General features: G+C 39.9%; 1 protein-coding gene across 2 annotated transcripts in view; it reads right to left on the bottom strand.

Moving 5' to 3' along the window:
* The window catches only part of HMGCLL1 (3-hydroxymethyl-3-methylglutaryl-CoA lyase like 1), a 189,637-nt gene extending 170,105 nt beyond the window's left edge, over positions 1-19,532 (bottom strand). The window contains exon 1 of one of the 2 annotated variants that reach the window (XM_043450434.1): positions 19,278-19,532. In XM_043450434.1, coding sequence (XP_043306369.1) covers positions 19,278-19,385 — 108 coding nt within the window. In that variant the 5' untranslated portion in view covers positions 19,386-19,532. The remainder of the gene's footprint in view (positions 1-19,277) is intronic. The other variant, XM_043450435.1, reaches the window with a different exon arrangement.
* Between the last annotated feature and the right edge of the window lie 956 nt (positions 19,533-20,488).

The raw sequence follows: 20,488 nt of genomic DNA, 5'->3' as shown, positions 1-20,488 counted from the left end.
TGCTGTTGGAGAAGACTTTTGAGAGTCCCTTACCGGTCAATCCTAAAGGAAATCAGTCCTGAATATTCATTGGAAGGACTGATGCTGAAGCTCCAATACTTTGGCCATCTGATGGGAAGAGCCTACTCATGGGAAAAGACCCTGATGCTGGGAAAGACAGAAGGCAGGAGGAGAAGGGGATGACAGAGGACGAGATGGTTGGATGGCATCACCGACTCAGTGGACATGAGCTTAAGCAAGCTCTGGGAGATGGTGCAGGACAGAGAAGCCTGGTGTGCTGCAGTCCATGGGGTCACACAGAGTTGGACATGACGGAGTGGCTGAACAACAACTGTTGCTTTACAATCCTTTCAAAATGTGTGCTCCATTGCTAAGTTGTGGCCAACTCTTTTTGACCCCATGGACTACAGCCTGCCAGGCTCCTTCTGTGCATGGGATTTTCCAGGCAAGAATCCTGGGGTGGGTTGCCATTTCCTCCTCCAGGGGATATTCCTGACCCAGGAATCGAACCCGCATCGCCTGCGTCTCCTACATTGTCAAGCAGAATTTTCTGCCACTGCACCACCTGGGAAGCCCGTCACAATGTATACATGTGTCAAATAATCACACTGTACTCTTTAAATATCTTACAATTTTATCTGTCAATTATACCTCAATAAAGATAAAAAAAGAAGAAAGGAAGCAGGTGTTAATCCCATTTTACAAATGGAGAAAAAATAAGATTATTCTATCCTAATGAATGTCTTTTCCTACATGCCCACTTTTCAGGGGTCCCTCTCAGCTACTATCATGTCAATCAATCAATATCATATCAATCTCATACAGAGTGTCCTCAACTGCCCCAGGTCTGAATTTCCCTGAGTGCTCTATCTCCAATACTTAGGCTTTGATATGTCCCTGTTCACACAACAGTAATAAAAATATACTTACTTTTATTCATAGACATAAATCTACCTCCTTGAAGATCTACATCCGTTCCCTCTCAAACATGTTTGGATGTAGACGGTGTCTATTTCAATGAGTATACACACATGCAAATTTGATAAGTACACATATATTTACAAGAAGTTCATGAGCCATAAATGTTTGCACTCACAAAAACTGGAGTAACTAAAATTTATCAACATTAGAAAGAGTATTCAAATTTTCCACTACTAATAATGAATTATAGTGTTCTAAGAAAGGATTGATCATTTTTAGCAAGAACTTTTAAGCCAAATGGACAAAATAAAACACACCCTATAAACCAAATATACTAATGATCCGCCTTGAGAGTAATACAAATAGCAAAACTGTACAAGAATATGTTTAGTTTTTCTGATCTTTCAATTCCTGTGAATTTTATGGTACATGAGATTCATACGTCTTACTAATGGTGGCGGTTTAGTTGCTAAGTTGTGTCCGACTCTTGCAATCCCGTGGACCTTAGCCCACCAGGTTCTCTGTCCATGGGATTCTCCAGGCAACAATACTGGAATGGTTTGTCATTTCCTTCTCCGGTTTTACTAACGATTAGGCACAAATTCAACTTTTTCACGCATTTTTCCTCCTGGAAATTAATAAGATACCATTTTATACCATGTCTCAGTTCACTTTAGTCATTTTAAACTTTCTGAAACGTTCTCAGAACAGATTTGTGCTTGCCAAAGGGGAAAGGGTTGGGGGAGGATGGAGTGGGAGGCTGGGGTTAGCAGATATAAGCTACTTTATATAGAAAGGACAAACAAAAGCTTAAGCTTTTGCACAACAAAGGAAACTATAAGTAAGGTGAAAAGACAGCCCTCAGATTGGGAGAAAATAATAGCAAATGAAGCAACAGACAAAGGATTAATCTCAAAAATACACAAGCAACTCCTGAAGCTCAATTCCAGAAAAATAAATGACCCAATCAAAAAATGGGCCAAAGAACTAAACAGACATTTCTCCAAAGAAGACATACAGATGGCTAACAAACACATGAAAAGATGCTCAACATCACTCATTATCAGAGAAATGCAAATCAAAACCACAATGAGGTACCATTACACGCCAGTCAGGATGGCTGCTATCCAAAAGTCTACAAGCAATAAATGCTGGAGAGGGTGTGGAGAAAAGGGAACCCTCTTACACTGTTGGTGGGAATGCAAACTAGTACAGCCGCTATGGAGAACAGTGTGGAGATTCCTTAAAAAACTGGAAATAGAACTGCCACATGACCCAGCAATCCCACTTCTGGGCATACACACTGAGGAAACCAGATCTGAAAGAGACACGTGCACCCCAATGTTCATCGCAGCACTGTTTATAATAGCCAGGACATGGAAGCAACCTAGATGCCCATCAGCAGATGAATGGATAAGGAAGCTGTGGTACATATACACCATGGAATATTACTCAGCCATTAAAAAGAATTCATTTGAATCAGTTCTAATGAGATGGATGAAACTGGAGCCCATTATACAGAGTGAAGTAAGCCAGAAAGATAAAGATCATTACAGCATACTAACACATATATATGGAATTTAGAAAGATGGTAATGATAACCCTATATGCAAAACAGAAAAAGAGACACAGATGTACAGAACAGACTTTTGGACTCTGTGGGAGAAGGCGAGGGTGGGATGTTTCGAGAGAACAGCATGTATATTATCTATGGTGAAACAGATCACCGGCCCAGGTGGGATGCATGAGACAGGTGCTCGGGCCTGGTGCACTGGGAGGACCCAGGGGAATCGGGTGGGAGGGGAGGTGGGAGGGGGGATCGGGATGGGGAATACATGTAACTCCATGGCTGATTCATGTCAATATATGACAAAACCCACTGCAATGTTGCGAAGTAATTAGCCTCCAACTAATAAAAATAATTGAAAAAAAAAAGTTAAGTGGGAATAAAAAGTAGTTACTATGAATTAGATGTTAGGGAAGGGAGCTAAGAGATTACTAGTATATCCAATGTCATTCTTAATACAGATACAAAAGACGGTGTCTTAAAAAGAAGGGACTATTTATGGGTATTAGCATAAAGATATTTGCATGGATTAACCATTAGAACAAAATATATCATGAATGTAAAAATTAAAGAATAAAAAAATCAATTACATAGTAGAGATGCAAACACATGTATTTTATATGTTTTTATCTATTTTATAATCATGCATGTATATATGTGTAATTTTTAAAAATATAGGATTATAACTGAATATACTGTTACTTTCAATAAATGTAAATAGGCTAATTCCCACATTAAATGAAAAAAATTCAGATTGGCTAAAAAAAAAAAGAAAGGACAAACAAGACCCTACTGTAAAGCACAAGAAACTATATTCAATATCCTGTGATAAGCCACAACGGAGAAGAATATAAAGATTGCATTTGAATGTATCTGAATCACTTTGCAGTACAGCAGAAATTAACATAACATTATAAATTAACTTATTTTAAAAAAAGATAAAATAGAGTTCTCAGCATTCATTTTTTATTGTCTCTACTAGTTAAGAGAAAATGCCTCCAACAACATTATGAATCTGAAAACAAAAGAAGGTTATTATATGTAGTTTGAGTAGTTTAATCAAGTTTTATATGTGGCTTCATTAGAACTAGCTAAATAGTAGTTCACACAAATTGAATGACGAAGATCCTATTTGTCTTCTTCTTCCCAAGGTTGAGAAGGAGTTGCTTGTCATCTTTCCTTCTCACTTTTACGAAAAAGAAAAGTGCATCATCTATCTGGGGACGCTTGCCATCCACAGAGGTGGATGGTGCAGCCTCAATGTCTGCAGCCCCTGGGAACCAAGGCAGCCTCATGGAGAGGGTGAGGGACTGTGGGACTCCTGACCCCTTACCAGTCCACACGCCGGCCCAGGCTTGAGAAATGCTGAGCGGTAATGCAAGGATGGCAAAACTGCAGGAAAGTCCAGAGTGAGAGTGTAACTTCAACTCCACTGTTCAATCCTAACACGGCTGGCTCTGGTTCCTGAGCAGCTCAGAGTGAGTTTCTCAAATGGGAGATACTGATATCCTTCTACGTAAGAGCACATCCTGGGTACAGAACACCTGCTTTGTCATTATTTTTATTTCTCATCTGTAGTCTTTTTGTTCTGTGATCCATTGTGTACAACTTGTTTCATGATCTTTACTTCTACGCTTTTGACAGAAAGTTATCATTGTCCAGGCTTCAAACCACCCACGAATTATTAATAAAAAATTGTATGAACCTCACAAGAGCACTTCAGCACATTTTAGATCACTGAGACTTTTTAAAAAGTTAATTTATTGCATTGTAGTGCAACTTTTCACTACATGCTATGGTTTCGGATGGCCACTCAGAAAAAATGAATAAATATCCAGTGGTTGCATAAAGTAAATAGATTTTCCCAACAGAAGCTATCCAGGGTCTTTCAGTATGTATATGAAATCTGCATACACAATATGTGGTATGTATGCAACAATACTTCTTAAAAATATCTGACCTTTTGGATAGGACTGTACATGTCCATTTGAGCAACTTACTAAAAACTAAGGGTATATGTCTCAGAAATACCCTCTAAAACCATTAAGCTAGGCTCACAGTAAGAGGAATGTGGCTGGTAGGTCAGAGTGAAGGAAGGAGATCCTGAAACGTCACAAAAATCTATGGAATCATCATAAAACATCTTAATAACTTGTCTCTGAAGAAGAGTGATTCATTCAGGTCCATCCACCTCAGGCTTTAAATGAACTCAGGCTCAAAATAAACTATAGATCAAAACTAAGCTGTATCATTATAAGCCATTTGCAACCAACTGCAGTGTAATAGATAAATCTAGAACTTTACAAATGTGTTAAAAGAAAACACATTGCAAAAAATGAGTACAAAGTAATTTTCCTATAATTGAAGTTCCTAGTGTTCAATCAACTGACATGATATAATGAAGAAATACAGGCTTTGGAACCTGACATAGATTCAAACCCAGCATTTTTACCAGGTATTTGACCTGGAAAAAATACTATACACTTTCTTTCCTCATATGAAAAGTGAAAATAACAGAATTTTCTTTGCAGAACTGTAAGAATTCAGAAATTATGTAAAGCCTTTACCAAACTTTGCTGATAAACAGAGGTTGGCGCCTAAAGTCCATCAACAGATTAGTGGATAAAGAACATGTGGTACATATATACAATGGAATATTACTTAGCCATAACAACGTATGAATTAATGCCATCTGAGGAAACATGGATGGACCTAGAGATTATTATACCAAGTGAAGTCAGTCAGACAGACAAAGACAAATATCATATGATATCACTTATATGTGGAATCTAAAATATGACACAAATAAACTTATTTATGAAACAGAAACAGACTCACAGAACCACAGAAAGATATGTGGTTGCCAAGCAGGGTGGCGGAGGGATGGAGCAGGAGTTTGGGGTGAGCAGATTTAAACTATTATATACAGAGTGGACAAACAAGGGTCTGCTATATAGCTTGGGGAACCATACTCATTCTCCTGGGATCAACGCTAATGGAAAAGAACACAAAAAAGAATGTATGAGTGAGTGAGTGAAAGTCGCTCAGTTGTGTCCTACTCTTTGTGACCCCATGGACTATACAGTCCACGGAATTCTCCAGGCCAGAATACTGGGCTGGGTAACCTTTCCCTTCTCCAGGGGATCTTCCCAACCCAGGGATCGAACCCAGGTCTCCTGCATTGCAGGCAGATTCTTTACCAGCTGAGCCACAAGGGAAGCCCCTAAGAATGTACACATATATGTATGACTGAGCCATGTTGCTGCACACAACATTGTAAACCAACTATACTCCAATAAAATAAATTTTTTTAAAAAAAGAGTGGTTGGTAGTATCATCATCATTATCATCATATAAGTTTCTAAACTCCTGTTAATAACATTCTATTAATAATTAGCATAATATGTCTCTGATGTATTCTTAAAATTAAATATATTCTTAAAATTGCCCTATGCAATAAGTTAGTTGCAAATTTAGCGCAAGTAAGTTAAAATAATACTCCTGCCCCTAAATAACACTTTTTAAAAAAATTAAAACAAATGACTGGCATTCTATTTAACAAGTTATCACTATGGCATTCCCATCGAGAGGTCTATCTATATACATGCTTTCAAGAGCAAATAGATTTAAGAGATCCAGCTCTCCAGAGATGAGTATTTATGCAAGCTTCTGTTCCATTTCCTTTAACTCAAGTTTTTCCTTTCAATATTTTCTAGAGCATACATTCAGCAGAATTATATTAAATTAAATATTAAAATCTTCTCATACAAGAATGGAAACTAAGTGATATGAGACATTCGTGAGTGAACCCCTGAATCACTTCATCTGTTTCTCCATAGGTCCTGCATATGCCTTTTAAACCCAGCCCTAAAACCTGGCCAAAGAGAATTCCAAACGGCCCTCAGCTTTTATCTGTGACTGGGTCCACACCTCCCTGTAGAATGCAAGGCTTGAAATGTGACATAGCATTTAGAACTCAGAGAAGCCTCAGCCCTTAAATAAAAATTCTCAAAAAGTAGAAATTGTGTCTAACTAAAATAAGATTCATATTTTGACTTCAACATTCAGCTATAATTGGTTTCTATTTCACAGTGAAACACAGATCAAGGAAAGAATTTAAAAAGTGGATGCCAGACTCTGCACACCCAGTGGGTTACAGATGTACAAACGCAGTGACAGAGAGACCCTCTACTTCCTTCAGGATCCAAAATCACGTGGAAGGAAACTTCAGGAGGAAAGATGTCTGACAGATATATTTCTCTGGGGTTTCCTGCCTCCTTGCTTGCCAAGCTTCCCAGACTCCACTGGTTGTTAATAAAGTTCACTGAAAAGGCTTTCTGAAAGGCTGATTTCACAGGGTGAAACATATTAAAGGTGTTTTTCCTGTAGCTGAAGTTTCCCTTCACGTGCACTTCCCTACTTCACAAATCCATGGAAGCATAATTTGGAAAGAAACAAGCGTAAGGAGACATTTGATCATCAGTGGGATATTCAGCACCATCACTGAATCCAAAACCCGGGCCCACAGCTCACACCCTGCAACAGAGAAGCTGTTTCACCCTGAGGGTGTCATTATTCCCTGCATGTCTCTATTCCTTCTCTTGTAAAGTGGGATGACAAGAAGATGCATTCTTCTTCACGGTGTGAACTAACCCAGTAAAAACCTAGACGTGGAAAGTGAAGGAAGAGCTAGATTCTACTCCTTCTGACCTTTAAATGACAGCCATGAAAGAAAAGAAATAGATGCTCAAACTTCCAAAATGAATATGTGAATTTTAAAACATCCTAGTCCAATATAAAAAAAACTATGATTGAAAGCTCCTTATTCTTGTTTATAAAAATAATATCTTTGATATAATTAAACATATATCTTTTATGCCAGTCATAAAGTCAGTGAATTTGGCTAAAACTACCTGAGTTTACACTATGAATGGATTTTTAGCACATACAAACTATTTTATTCTATAAATATTTACCAGAATTTAAGTATTTAAATCTTCTGGATAATAAAAAAGGTAAATGAAGTTTCACCTTTTAGAAAATCTCAGTCTAGCATTCCAAATATTACATATTTACTAGAGGGATGTTTCCATCTATTTGATCATCTTTGATGGGGAACAGAGCTTTGATGCAGAAAACAAACATGGGTTCACTGAGTGTTACTTAACAGCTGGGGTTGGCAGGGGCGGAAATGAAGGACACAGAGAAAGACATTTAAGGAAAGCTTCATCACTAGTAGAAGGTGAGTATCCATCTTCAAATTAAGGGTGAAAAACAATAATAAAGCAGTTTATAAGATTAGGGGCCTTTATTATTTTTTCTTGTAAAAGAGTAAATGAGCTAATTTTTAAGATTAAAAAAAAGGAGGGAAGATAAACTGGATGTCTGAGGCAGCTAAGGATATGAGGAAAAATACAAATCCTGTTTAAGGCATTCATCTGTTTTTATCTTTTAAGTGTAGTCTTGACAAAATAAAACATTTCCAGAGGTTAATACGGCTCATCTGTGTAGCAGTCAATTTGAATCTCCTACTTAGTCTAACAATCGTGAGACCAGGAAACCATGTTCATGTGTTGATTTTACTGTGAGGTCTTCAAGCAGGCTGGACAATCACTTTGAAATCAGAATTTCTGCTAAAAGTGATATTCTCCACATATATGAATTTGCTTGATCTCTTTTAAATACTATCTGCTCCATGAGCGTAACACATCAAATTATATGTCTGTACAGTCTAGCCCCTTGGTTGATGAAGGAAAATCAAAAGAAATAAAAATAAAAGCTAAGCTTAGAAGAGGAAAATGAGGAAAGGAGAGAGGGTCAGGGAAAGTTGCAGCCCAGAGTGAATAAGCAGAAAGGAAGCCAGAAGACTTGGAGGAGCTCAGAGCTAATGCAAAAAACAAGAACACTGGGTTGGGGGAGGGAAGGATGAGAAAGCCAGCTGGAAGGAGAGACGCAAGGAAGAGGGAAGCCAACAGAAATCCAAAGACAGAAAGTATTGGAGAAGGAAGGGAACAGGAAATTTATTGGAAACCAAGTTGTTTTTCCTTTTGTATCCAATGCAGTTCTACTCCAGGCAGAACTCTATTCTCCTCCTCAGAGAGGGGAAAAGGGAAGTCAAAACTCACAGGAGTCCGCGGGCTGGAGCCAGGAGCTCTCCAAAGACAGACTGGAGCAAAGAGGAGCCAACAGCAGACCCTCTAAAGCAGAGACTGGGATGAAGGAGGAGCAGCATCACCCAGCCCAGCATTTCCCCAAAGACAGCTGAAGCAAAGGACAGCGAGCGCTGCTACTGAATCAGAATTTCTAGCACATTTAATAAATGCCTCAGTCGACTCCTCTCACCAGCAAGGTCAGCAAACACTGGTAGACTGTGAAAACCGGGGGCTCTGGAACCTCAGCTGCCTGAATTCACCTCCCAGATCACTAACTGAGCAAGTCATGTAACCTGTGTCTCAGTTACTGTATCTATAAAAAGGATTGTTATGAGGATTACGTGAGTTATTGCATGTCATGGAGTTAGGCAGTGTCCAGTGCCTGTTAAATATGAATCAGGAATGAATCCAGGCAAAGCAAAAGATAAGACTGTAAAGAAGAGGTTAATAAAAAGAAGAAATTACTGTTACCAACTTCACACACATTAAGTGGAAAGATCCAAAATAATCTTACATCAATAGAGATAAAATGTAATAAAGGAACTATCCACTTAATCACTCATTTATTCAGTCACTCATTTAACAAAGTTTATTGAACTACATCATACATAAAAGGGAGTAAATAATAGTATACTATTTCTGTAAAGACAGATACTTAAGTTAGACATAATAATAATTTTCATGTTTAAAAAATACCTTCTGTATCTTTCCCAATTTTAACTTAGAGTGAAAACCAGTGTAAGTCAAGTTCTCTGTAAAATCTTACTTTTTAATGAAGCAGACAACTCTTTATTCATTTTTTAAACTTTAAATTGCTTTTCTATACAAACTTTAATCTATAAGATGAATAAGCTCTCGGAACCTAAGGTATAGCCTCATGATAGTTAATAATATTATATGCTTGAAAGTTGTTAAGAGGGTAGATCTTAAACAATCTCACCATGAAAAAAGTAAAGGTGATTTCTTTTAATTAATTAAATGATGATTAAGTATGGGATATGATGCAGATATTAGGCAAAACTATGGTAATCATTTTGTAATATATGCATATCAAATCTGTACAGCTTAAACTTATAATGTTTGATGTCAACTATATCTCAATAAAGCTGGAAAAATAAATTCATAAGTTATTAGTGTCAATAGTTTGCATATTATCTGGAATGTAACCACTTCAAAAGCTTTATAACATGGTAAATGAATATATTTTTTACAATTCAAATTATATTGCAAAACAAGTGCTTTTTATATTTCCACTGTCTTATTGTTGGTCTTTCAATTAGCTTCTCCAGAACAAACTTCTCACTGAGAACCAGAAAATCTGGTGAGAGTGCATGCTAAGTCTTCATTTTGTTCGACTCTTTGCAACCCTATGAACCACAGCCCACCAGGCTCTCCTGTCCATGGAATTTTCCAGACAAGAATACTGGAGTGGGTTGCCATTCCCTTCTCCAGGGGATCTTCCTGACCCAGGGATTGGACCTGTGTCTCCTGTGGCTCCTGCATTAAAGGTGGATTCTTTCCTGCTGAGCCACCAGGGAAGCCAGAAAATCTGGTGAAAATTAGTGAAAAACTCCTTTTGATAGCCTTAGGGGCTTCCAGGGGTAGGTTCACTTCAGTGGCCAAAATATCGTGCAGAAGAAAAACATAAAGTGATTGAGGCTAATTTTCAGCATGACTTTTCCCCTTGGGGCATTCACCAATTCTAATGTAATTAGGTGAAAAGCTAGGATGAGCATCAGAGCTCCCAGGAGCCTGAGAGGTTGAGGAGGAAATATTTTTGAGTTCAGATCCCAAAAGGAGAAGACATTCTGGTAAACACTCTAGGGCTTTAGTCAACCCTGAAGGATGACAAGATAAAAATTAGGACGACAAGAAAAGAGAAGCCCTCACAAATGAAGTAGGTCCAGCCTTGAATCAGCTAAATATATGATTGCCTTAAGATAAGCTACCCTTGCGACTGAAGAACAACAAAAGCTACCCTTGCACTAATGGCCTGCTAGAAGCAAAAGATAACTCTTCCTGTACCCTACACCCATCAGGACTATTGTTGTTCAGTTGCTCAGTCATGTCCAACTCTTTGCAACCCCATGGACTGCAGCATGCCAGGCTTCCCCGTCCTTTACTATCTCTTGGAGTTTGTTCAAACTCAAGTCCATTGAGTCGATGATGCCATCCAACCACCTTATCCTCTGTCGCCCCCTTCTCCTCCTGCCCTCAATCTTTCCCAGCATCAGGGTCTTTTCCAATGAGTCACCTTTCACATCAGGCGCTCAACTGAAGCTTCAGCATCCGTCCTTCCAATCAATATTCAATGTTGACCTCCTTCAGGATGGACTGGTTGGATCTCCCTGCAGTCCAAGGGACTCTCAAGAGTCTTCTCCAACACCACAGTTCACAAGCATCAATTCTTCAGTGCTCAGCCTTCTTTATGGTCCAACTCTCACAACCGTACATGACTACTGGAAAAACCATAGCTTTGACTATACAGACTTTTGTCAGCAAACTGATGTCTCTGCTTTTTAATACACTGTCTAGGTTTGTCATAGCTTTTCTTTCAAGGAGCAAGCGTCTTTTAATTCCATGGCTGCAGTCACTGTTCACAGTGATTTTGGAGCCCAGTGAAATAAAGTCTGTCACTGTTTCCTTTTTTTCCTATACCTATTTGCCATGAAGTGATGGGACCAGACGCCATAATCTTAGTTTTCTGAATGTTGAGTTTTAAGCCAGCTTTTTTACTCTCCCCTTTCACCTTCATCAAGAGGCTCTTCAGTTCCTCTTTGCTTTCTGCCAGAAGGATGGTGTCATCTGCATATCTGAGGTTATTGGTATTTCTCCAGGCACCCATCAGAGTGACTATTATCCAAATGACAAGAAATAAGTGTTGGTGTTGTTGGTGAGGATGTGCAGAAAAGGGAAACCTTGTGCACTGTTGATGAAAATGTGAATTGGTGCAGCCACTATAGAAAACATTTTTGAGTATGAAGGTTCCTCAAAAAGTGAGAAATAAAACTAACATATGATTCAACAATTCTACTTCTAAGTGTTTATCCCAAGGATAGGAAATCACTATCTCAAATAGATATCTTCACTCCCATGTTCACTGCAGCATTACTTACAATAGCCAAGAGGTGAAAATAACCCACGTGTCCACTGATGGACAAAGAAAATGTGCTATATATTTTTTAAAAGGCACATTATTCAATTATAAAAAGAAGGAAACCATGACATTTGCTACCAGATGGGACCTAACGGCATTATGTTAAACAAAATAAGTCAGACAGAGAAAGACAAATACTATACTATTTCACTTACACATAGAATCTTAAATAAAGAGAGAGAGAGAGAAAACAGGCTTGTGGTTTCCAAAGTCAGTTTGTAGAGGGTGAGGAAAAAGAGGTGGAGGAACAGTTAATCTTTTCTGGAGAAGGACAGTAAGACTGAAAACCTCAAATTTTGTCTATAGTATTTTCACAACAGGTGTCTAACTTAAACTGAAAAGCTAGTAGGCTTTCCAAGAGGGAAGATAAATGAAAGAGACCCACTAAAGTTTTGAATATTGGAATGATTAGAGATGAAACTTAAAATAACTGATAAACATTCAAGAATTTTTGATAAGATGGAGAACTGTGGCAGAGAACTAAAAACTGGTTTCAGAAACAAGGTAGAAATGTAGTAACAGAAAAACATAACTAAAAATTAAGGACGCAAATTAAATTAGCAGCAAATTAGACAAAGCTAAATTGGGAATTAGTCAAATGGAATATACTTGAGAAAAATATTCAGATCAAAAATGATAAGAAAAGATGAAAAATACAAAAATGAGTATAAGAAATCAATGGGGCACAACAAAATGTTCTAAGATTCTTCAAACTGTAGGCCTAAATTGGAGTTGGGGGTAAAAAAGAAATAAGCAATATTTGAAAACAACTGGTTGAAAATTTGCCAAAACACCTAGAAACCAACAAGCATCAAGTCATAGATCCAAGAAGCACTATAAACCACTATCAGATATGAAGAAAACCACCTCTAGACACATCATAGCCATACTGTTGGAAACCAAAGATAACAAGAAGAGAACTGAAGACAGGTTATCATCAAAGGCCCAGAAATGAAGCCAACAGCTGCTTTCTCTCCCATTTGCCCCTGGTTTCCATTTATCTATTGAGAAATCTGCATTTTGTATGCTTGCCATGTCATGTATCCTAATTCTTTATTTGGAACATATATTTAAACTCAATATTCATTATATTTATGCATATTGTATGCGTGTATACATAACTGTAATTTCAAGCAAATAAGAACTGAAAGTATCACCACCAGACTTTTATTAAAGAAAATATTAAAGCAAACACGTTAGGGTGAAGGGGGAATAATTCCAGATGAAGGGATGGATCTTTAGAAAGTAATGAAGAGCAAGGAAATGGGAAATACATGCATAAATGTAAATGTACATTGACTGTATAAGTATATATTCCAAATATAGGATGTAGAGGATGAATACATACAACAATATATGAAGGCACTAAGAGAAGTTACATTTTTAATATAGAACTAACTGATACGATATTTTAATAAGTCAAGTTTGTATGTTGAGACCTTATAGGTAACAACTGACAGTACTGTAGAAACAGTATGCCACAGGCTATCTTAGTGGAGGTCCCCTGCGGTTTCCAGTTTCAAGGATGCTTGGACTGCACCTGGGATCCTGCCGGGACCGCCCCTCGGAGCCAGCCCTGGGCACGCCTCACTGCCCCTCGGGAGCCTCCGGACCACCACCCCCCCCCCCGCCGCGCCCCTCCCCCCCCCCCGCCGCGCCCCTCCCCCTCCCAGGTCCCGTCCCGCCCCTCCGGGTCCCCCCGCCCCTCTGGGTCCCGCCCCCCGCGCCCCCCGGGTCCTGCCCCCCGCCCCCCTCCCCCCCCCCCGGCCCCTCTGGGTCCCGCACGCTGCCCCTCCGGGTGCCCCCCCCCCGCCCCCTCCGGGTCCCCCTGCCCCCTCCGGGTGCCCCCCCCTGCCCCCTCCGGGTCACCCCCCGCCCTCCCGCGCGGCACAGCCCACGGGCCTTTCTGGGCCTCAGGGAGGGCCGCGCCGCCTCGCAGGTGCCAGAAGGGCCACCGGGCCCGGGGCGGCCGTGACCGCCAGGGCAACCTGGAGCGCTAGGCCTCCGACGTCTGCCTGTCCGTGTCTTACCCTGTGGACGGCGGTTATGTGGCTTTGAAAGACTTTGCCAACTTTCACCAGTCTCGTGGGGAGAGTGAACATGCTGAGAAACGGATGGAGCTGCAGAACTAAGGGGGTGGCCGAACCGTCCTTCGGGATATCAGGAAACCGGACCCTGATGACGGGAGCCTGGGCTGAATGCAATGGAATGTGCGCTACACCTGGAAAAAAGTGTCAGTCAGCCACTACTGGAACTGCACACACCGGCCACTGACAAAAAATGACCCCCATGTGGGTGACTTCATTGACACTCACTGCCTGAAAGAGCAGGTGAAATCCATCAAAGACTGGGTGAGCATGGAACGAACCGGTGCAAGATGGGGGCCCCGAATCTGGCATGGCAGAGTACCCTTGATAAACACACCCTGGGAAACACTGTAAGGATAACGAGAGACAGAGCTAAGCCTTAGGCCGGTTCCCTGGTCACCAGGGGCTGACTTCCCTGGTCACCAAGACAGTGCATGCATGCTTGGATTACCTCCACCTTTTCTGTAAATTCTACTGAAACATCTACTTAAGTTCTTTTCTTAGTATCATTCCTTCAAATAAATTGGTACACCACCTCTCAAAAAACAAAAAAAAACAAAAAAACCGAGTATATAACCACCAAGCTAATGCAGGGGGAAAATGAATTTTTAAAAATTACATAATTTCAAAGAAGTCATAAAACAAGTAAAAAGGGTGACATAAGGGGCCAAAGAACAGCTGAGTCAAACAGAAAACAAGCAGTGGGATAGGCTGGTAGTTTGTTTTTTTTTGACAATTCCTCCCCACTGACCCTAAGGTGTTTATTAACAGCTGCACACTGTTAACCAAAAAGTATACAGTCACTTTAATCTTTTCACTAAATTTAAACAAAAATATTATATATTCAGGTTAAACTCAAGCAATCCTTTAACACTAAATACTTTACTTAGAATCTTAATTTTTGCTCATAGCAAATGTAACTTAAAGGATCAGGATAAAATGTAAAATAACTATAAACTTAATCTCAGATAATCTACAATTGTGTCTTTAAAAAACAAACATATTTAAAATGCTGTTTATGATAGAATTTAGATCACTGGAAATTTTATTGCTGTGATAGCGTATTAATATATAAAGAGATTTACTTACTGCTTAAGTCTCTTTATTAATATAGAAAGAAATTTAGTTACTGAATCAAACAAGGACTATTTTACAAGGAAACTTCATTTTAATCAAAACTTGAAACCACCAGGTAAGCCAGCTTCATATCCATTTTAACTGAGATGAATAACAAAAAATAAAATAGACCCTAAGCGATAGCTTGAACCACAGAAGGATCAGTTTTGACCTCCTGGCCTATTAAGGAATTCTTCTGAAAAACCAATGCCATTATCAAAAAAGAGAAACAAAAAAAAGAGAGAGAGATCTAAAGAATTTTATTATGTTGAGCTATTGTAGTGTAAGCCTTTAATGCACATTGACTCATTTTATATTTGGTAATAAATTGCTAAGCTCCAAAAGAGTGTACTTACACACATAGACAACATTATATTTTATCTAATAATTTATTGGTAGCAGAAAAGAGTCTAGGTTTTGAACCTTCTATTGACTAGCACAGATTCTTCCAAAACAGAGCACTCTGTCTGTCCCACTTGCAGCCAAATTATTTCAAAACTTAGGGGTCTTACCCATGACTCCCTCTACCATATTTAGCAGTGGAGAAATAGTTAAGCTCATTTAACAAGCTCCAGAATCAATTTTCAACTCTTTCCCCATGAAAGTATGACTAAATTCGATCAGATGAAAAGATGATAAGACACAACCTAAATGCCCATCAACATGTGAATGGATAGAGAAGATATGGTACACAAATATATATACATATACATACGTATGATGGAATATTAGTCAGCCAAAAAATGAATGATAATGAGATTTGCAGCGACACGCATGCAACTAAGAGAATCATAATAAGTGAAGAATTAATAAGTCAGAGAGACAAATACCATATGATCTATCACTTATATGTAGAATTTTAAAAATGATACAAATGAAATTACTGACAAAACAAATAGACTCATAGACATAGAAAACTATTTTACAGATACCAAAGGAAAAGGGGAGCGGAATAAATTAGGAACTTGGAGTTAATAGATACACACTACTATATATAAAATAGATAAACAAGGTCCTACTGTATAGCACAGGGAGTCATAATCAATACCTTGTAATAACCTATAGTGGAAAAGAATACAAAAAAAGAATACGTATGTATATAACTGAATCACTTTTCTGCACACTTGTAAGTAAAACATTATACATTATAGTTCAATGTAAAAAAAGGTAAAACACAAACAGGAATAATATCCAGCTATCGGCACTAAGACCAAACTTTATCGACATCCGTCTTAACTGTCATAACGTTGGAATTCACATAAAAAAGATTAGCATTGCACTACAATGTACCAATCATTGTTTTGAACCCTGAAAAGTGCTAAGAAGGAGTCCATGGTCCCCATATACTTGAGATGTTTATGCTCTAGAAAGGTAAACCTCTATTCCTTTGTTTATTCAACAAGAATTCATTGGCCATCAAAAACTAACTGGACATTTTGTTCACTGCTGAGAATTTTGTGGTGGAATTTTTCCTTACTTTTATGATGCTTACAGTCAGGTAGGGAATTAAACATAAAATGATAACAAAAATAAATATAGTAATTCATATTATATATAGTGAACAGTGCACTGTGAAGTGTAAGATAACAGGAAACGCTTGGCTTGAGAGTCTGAGAAAGTAAAATCTGCGTTAAGATCTCAAGGTTAATTAGTTGAAAAGAATCTATCAGAAAGGTAAATAGATAAAGGCCCTGTTTCCAGAGGAAAGATGATTGGAAAACTCAAAGAAGGACACAGTGGCAAGGATAAGGAGACAGCTTAAGACAATGCTGCACAGTTGCCATGAAAATATCATCTGAGCCTTCCAATAATGCATCAAAGGTTTTGCTTGCTATTCACTCTTAAAAGCAGAATTCACAGAAGGTTGTGAAACAAGAGAACAGCATGATACCATTTGAAACAGAGAACATCTCTCAACTAGCTACAGAAACAGTGGGTTGAAAGATGACAAGACTCCAGTAGTGCACGGGAAAGAAAATGTCACTTTAAAATCCACAGCAGCAGTAAGTTGGAAAAGCAGATGGATCTGAGAGACATTCAAGAGGTAAAACTGTAGGACTTAGTGACACCCTGGATATGACAGAAAAAAGGAAATGGACTCTTGGTTTGTGCTTCCAGGCAGCATGAATTGTGATAGCATTCTCTGTGATAGGAAATTGTAGAGAAGGGCTGCAGTTGGAAGAGGAAGAATGTGAATCTGATTTTGCAAATGTTGAGTCTGAATTGCTTTTGAGATACTCAAGTGATGATGTCAGGTGAGCAGATGGACATCAGGACCGGAGTTTAAGAGACAGAAGGGACTACTAGTCTGGAAGATACAGATATACTAATAGTGTCAGATACTGTGAGTGTGGATAAAAAGTCATGAGAAATCTGAATATTTACCAGACAGACAGAGGCCTCTGAGCCAGTCTGGTTCCAGCCTGAGGAACCCAGAGCAAGAGGGCTGAAAGCAGTAAGGATGTTAAACGGAGAAGCCAGGGAAGGAGGCAAATTGCAGAGTGAAGTGTCAGATATCACTGGGAATTCAACAGGACAAGACCTACATTACAAATCCACAACATTGGAACCACAACAGAATTATGCAAAAAGTGCCACAAGAGCGCAGAAAAAGGATACTGACTCTAGAAAGAGAAAAGAGTTGATCAAAAGAAGTGATCTTTAAGCTGTGCCTGAGGAATGAATAGGAGATTCTCAAGCAAATCAGTCCAGGCAATGTTAAATAAAAAGGCAATGTTTAGAGAAGGTACAGCAATTTCTCAAAAAGGAAACAAAGCATCTTCATTAGGCTGATGAATATCCCAAAACCCTATTTCCTACATTCCTAGATCAGTCATTCTAGCCATTTTCAATTACCCTGCTTCCACATCCTAAAAGGGGAAAGCAGACATCCTTACCCAGCAGTCTAGCCTCTGTCATCGTCCCCAAACCCACAAAATCAGAATATGGGGTGGGAGAAGAGAAAAATAATATTAACATGGCAACAGAAGTCATATAAAGTCTCACACTTTTTGACTGAAATGTAAGGATTTCTGATTCTGTAACAGTAAATATGAATGTTTAAAGTTATAATACAAAGATCAAAGGAGAAGACCAAAAAATTTAATAGAAGACATACAAACATATGGGAAGATAAAGACTAATTTTCCTTCTCTTGCATTGTCAGCAACAGTCTTTGAGTTAGATGACCTCGGACATCTTTCAGGTAATGAGAAATCTTTGAAGGAATCCACGAATGCTGAACTCCAAACTGTAGAACTAAGGTTACAATGTAACATGGTGATACATTGAAGATAAACCTTGAATGTAAAACGATAGGAAAAACAGAGCCTAATATCAGTATTAGAATAGTTCATTGGCTGATTCATGTCAATGTATGGCAAAAACCGCTACAATATTTTTTTAAGAAAAAAATTTTTTTAAAAGACACAAACTCAAATTGTGCTTACCCGCTAAACTGTTATATTTAATACAAGTTTTTATTTTTCACATAGATGTATAAAGAATAAATATTTTGCATCCAGAAAAATTTGAAAAATTAATAACTAAACCCTCATAGTCTCCTTCCCTTTTCCCACGTTTCAAAATTCACTTAACTACCACTGCTATTTCTCAGTGAAACTTCAAATTGTAAGCTCTTTTAAGAGAAAATCAATCTCTTTCCATAGATTTTCTTCATATACTTGCCATTTCCGGTTGAGTGCATTAAATTGCAGGCATGTGCCTTCTATTCACCGGCCCTCATAGCTGTCTTCAAACGGGATTTCAGGCATCACATGGGAATACATTTTGCTCTGAAATCCTTCTGCTATTTACCATCTTCCCCCAGGCTTGTTCAAGCGTGTTCAAGCATAAATACATTACAGATAAGGAATGATTTCACCCCACCCTGTTCTCCTAGCCTTCTGTGTTGGCTTCCTTCCGTTTTTCTGCCTCACATTTCGACAAATTCTTTGCCTCTGCCACACAATAATAATAAGAGAATTGAAAGGAGAGACGCTGTCCTCAGACAAGTGCTACGTATCACATGAAGCATCCTTTCCCAGGGAAACGCAGAGAAGGAACACTTTGCTTCAGACCGCCTGCACGCGGCCAAGGGGGGAGGAATTTAAAGGGTCTCCCCGAGGGGCGGGTCCGCAAGTTCACCCGCGGAGACGGTGGGAACCCTTTTCGGAGGAGAGGCCTTCACGCCGCAGAAGCGCCGCAGGAAGGGCCCCGGGCGGGGAGGCGCCGCGGCGGCGGGAGAGGAGGGGACGCCCCGGGCCGCGAGATGGTACCTGGGCGGGCTCGAGCGCCCCTGCCACTGAATCCCCGATCCAGAGATGCTCACGCAGCAGCTGCTGGTAGCTGAGGCACTGCTTCACCGCGCAGGGCACGTTCCCCATGGCGGGGCCCGGGTGGCGCGGGGAGAGCGGAGCGAGCAGGCAGGGGGCGAGGGACGGGGCCGGCGCCCAGGGACGCTCCGCGTGCGGGCCTCCGAGCGCCTCCCGCGCGCGCTCTGCGCACTGCGGCGGCGCCGCGCGGGACGCCGACGGGCACCTGCGCACACGCGGCCCACCCCGCGCCCCGGGCCCGCCAGTCACAGCCCGGCGCGCGCGTTCCGCACTGTGCGCGCACTCGGGGCTGAGAGCCTTGGCGCACACCTGCACTTACTGGCTTCCCATCGGGTTCAGATCCCCCAAAAAAAGCAAGGGTTAGGTCTCCACCAAAGGAAGAGCATCTGTGTTTTCTTTGGGGAGTTTGCTCATGCCCACGTATGATTTTTCCTGCGCTGTGCAGACTTGCCTGGCCTTGAACTCACCTGAGTTTGTCTTCATGAGAATAAGCTTGACAGATGCACACTGCTATGTTTAAAATAGATAATCAACAAGGACCACCTGAATAGCACAGTAAGCTTTGCCCAATATTTTGTAATAACCTGAATGGGAAAAGAACTGGAAAAAAAGAATAGATGCCTGTATATGCATAAATTTGCTCCTATGAAACTAATGCAACATTGTTAAGCAACTATATTGCTAAAATAAAAATTTAAAAATAAAGATATCAGCCATATTGCATTAAAACCCAGTCTGATGAGCCTCCCTTTAACTTGATTACCTCTATAAAACTATCTCTGGAAATAAGAGCACATTCTGAGATACCAGTTCAGGTCAGTTCAGTCGCTCAGTCCTGTCTGACTCTTTGCAACCCTGTGGACTGCAGCACAACAGGCCTCCCTGTCCATCACCAGATCATGGTGCTTACTCAAATTTGTGCCCATCAAGTCAGTGATGCCGTCCAACCACCTCATCCTCTGTTGTCCTCTTCTCCTCCCGCCTTCAATCTTTGCCAGCATCAGGGTTTTTTCCAATGAGTCAGTTCTTTGCATCAGTTGGCCAAAGTATTAGAGTTTCAGCTTCAGCATCAGTTCTTCCAATGAATATTCAGGGCTAATTTCCTTTAGGATGGAGTGGTTGGGTCTCCTTGCCCTCCAAGAGACTCTCAAGAG

This window comes from Cervus canadensis, chromosome 28 (genome assembly GCF_019320065.1).
Source record: "Cervus canadensis isolate Bull #8, Minnesota chromosome 28, ASM1932006v1, whole genome shotgun sequence".
Taxonomy (NCBI): Eukaryota; Metazoa; Chordata; class Mammalia; order Artiodactyla; family Cervidae; genus Cervus; species Cervus canadensis.
Note: the sequence above shows the minus strand (reverse complement) of the source record. Positions and strands in the feature narration are given on the sequence as shown.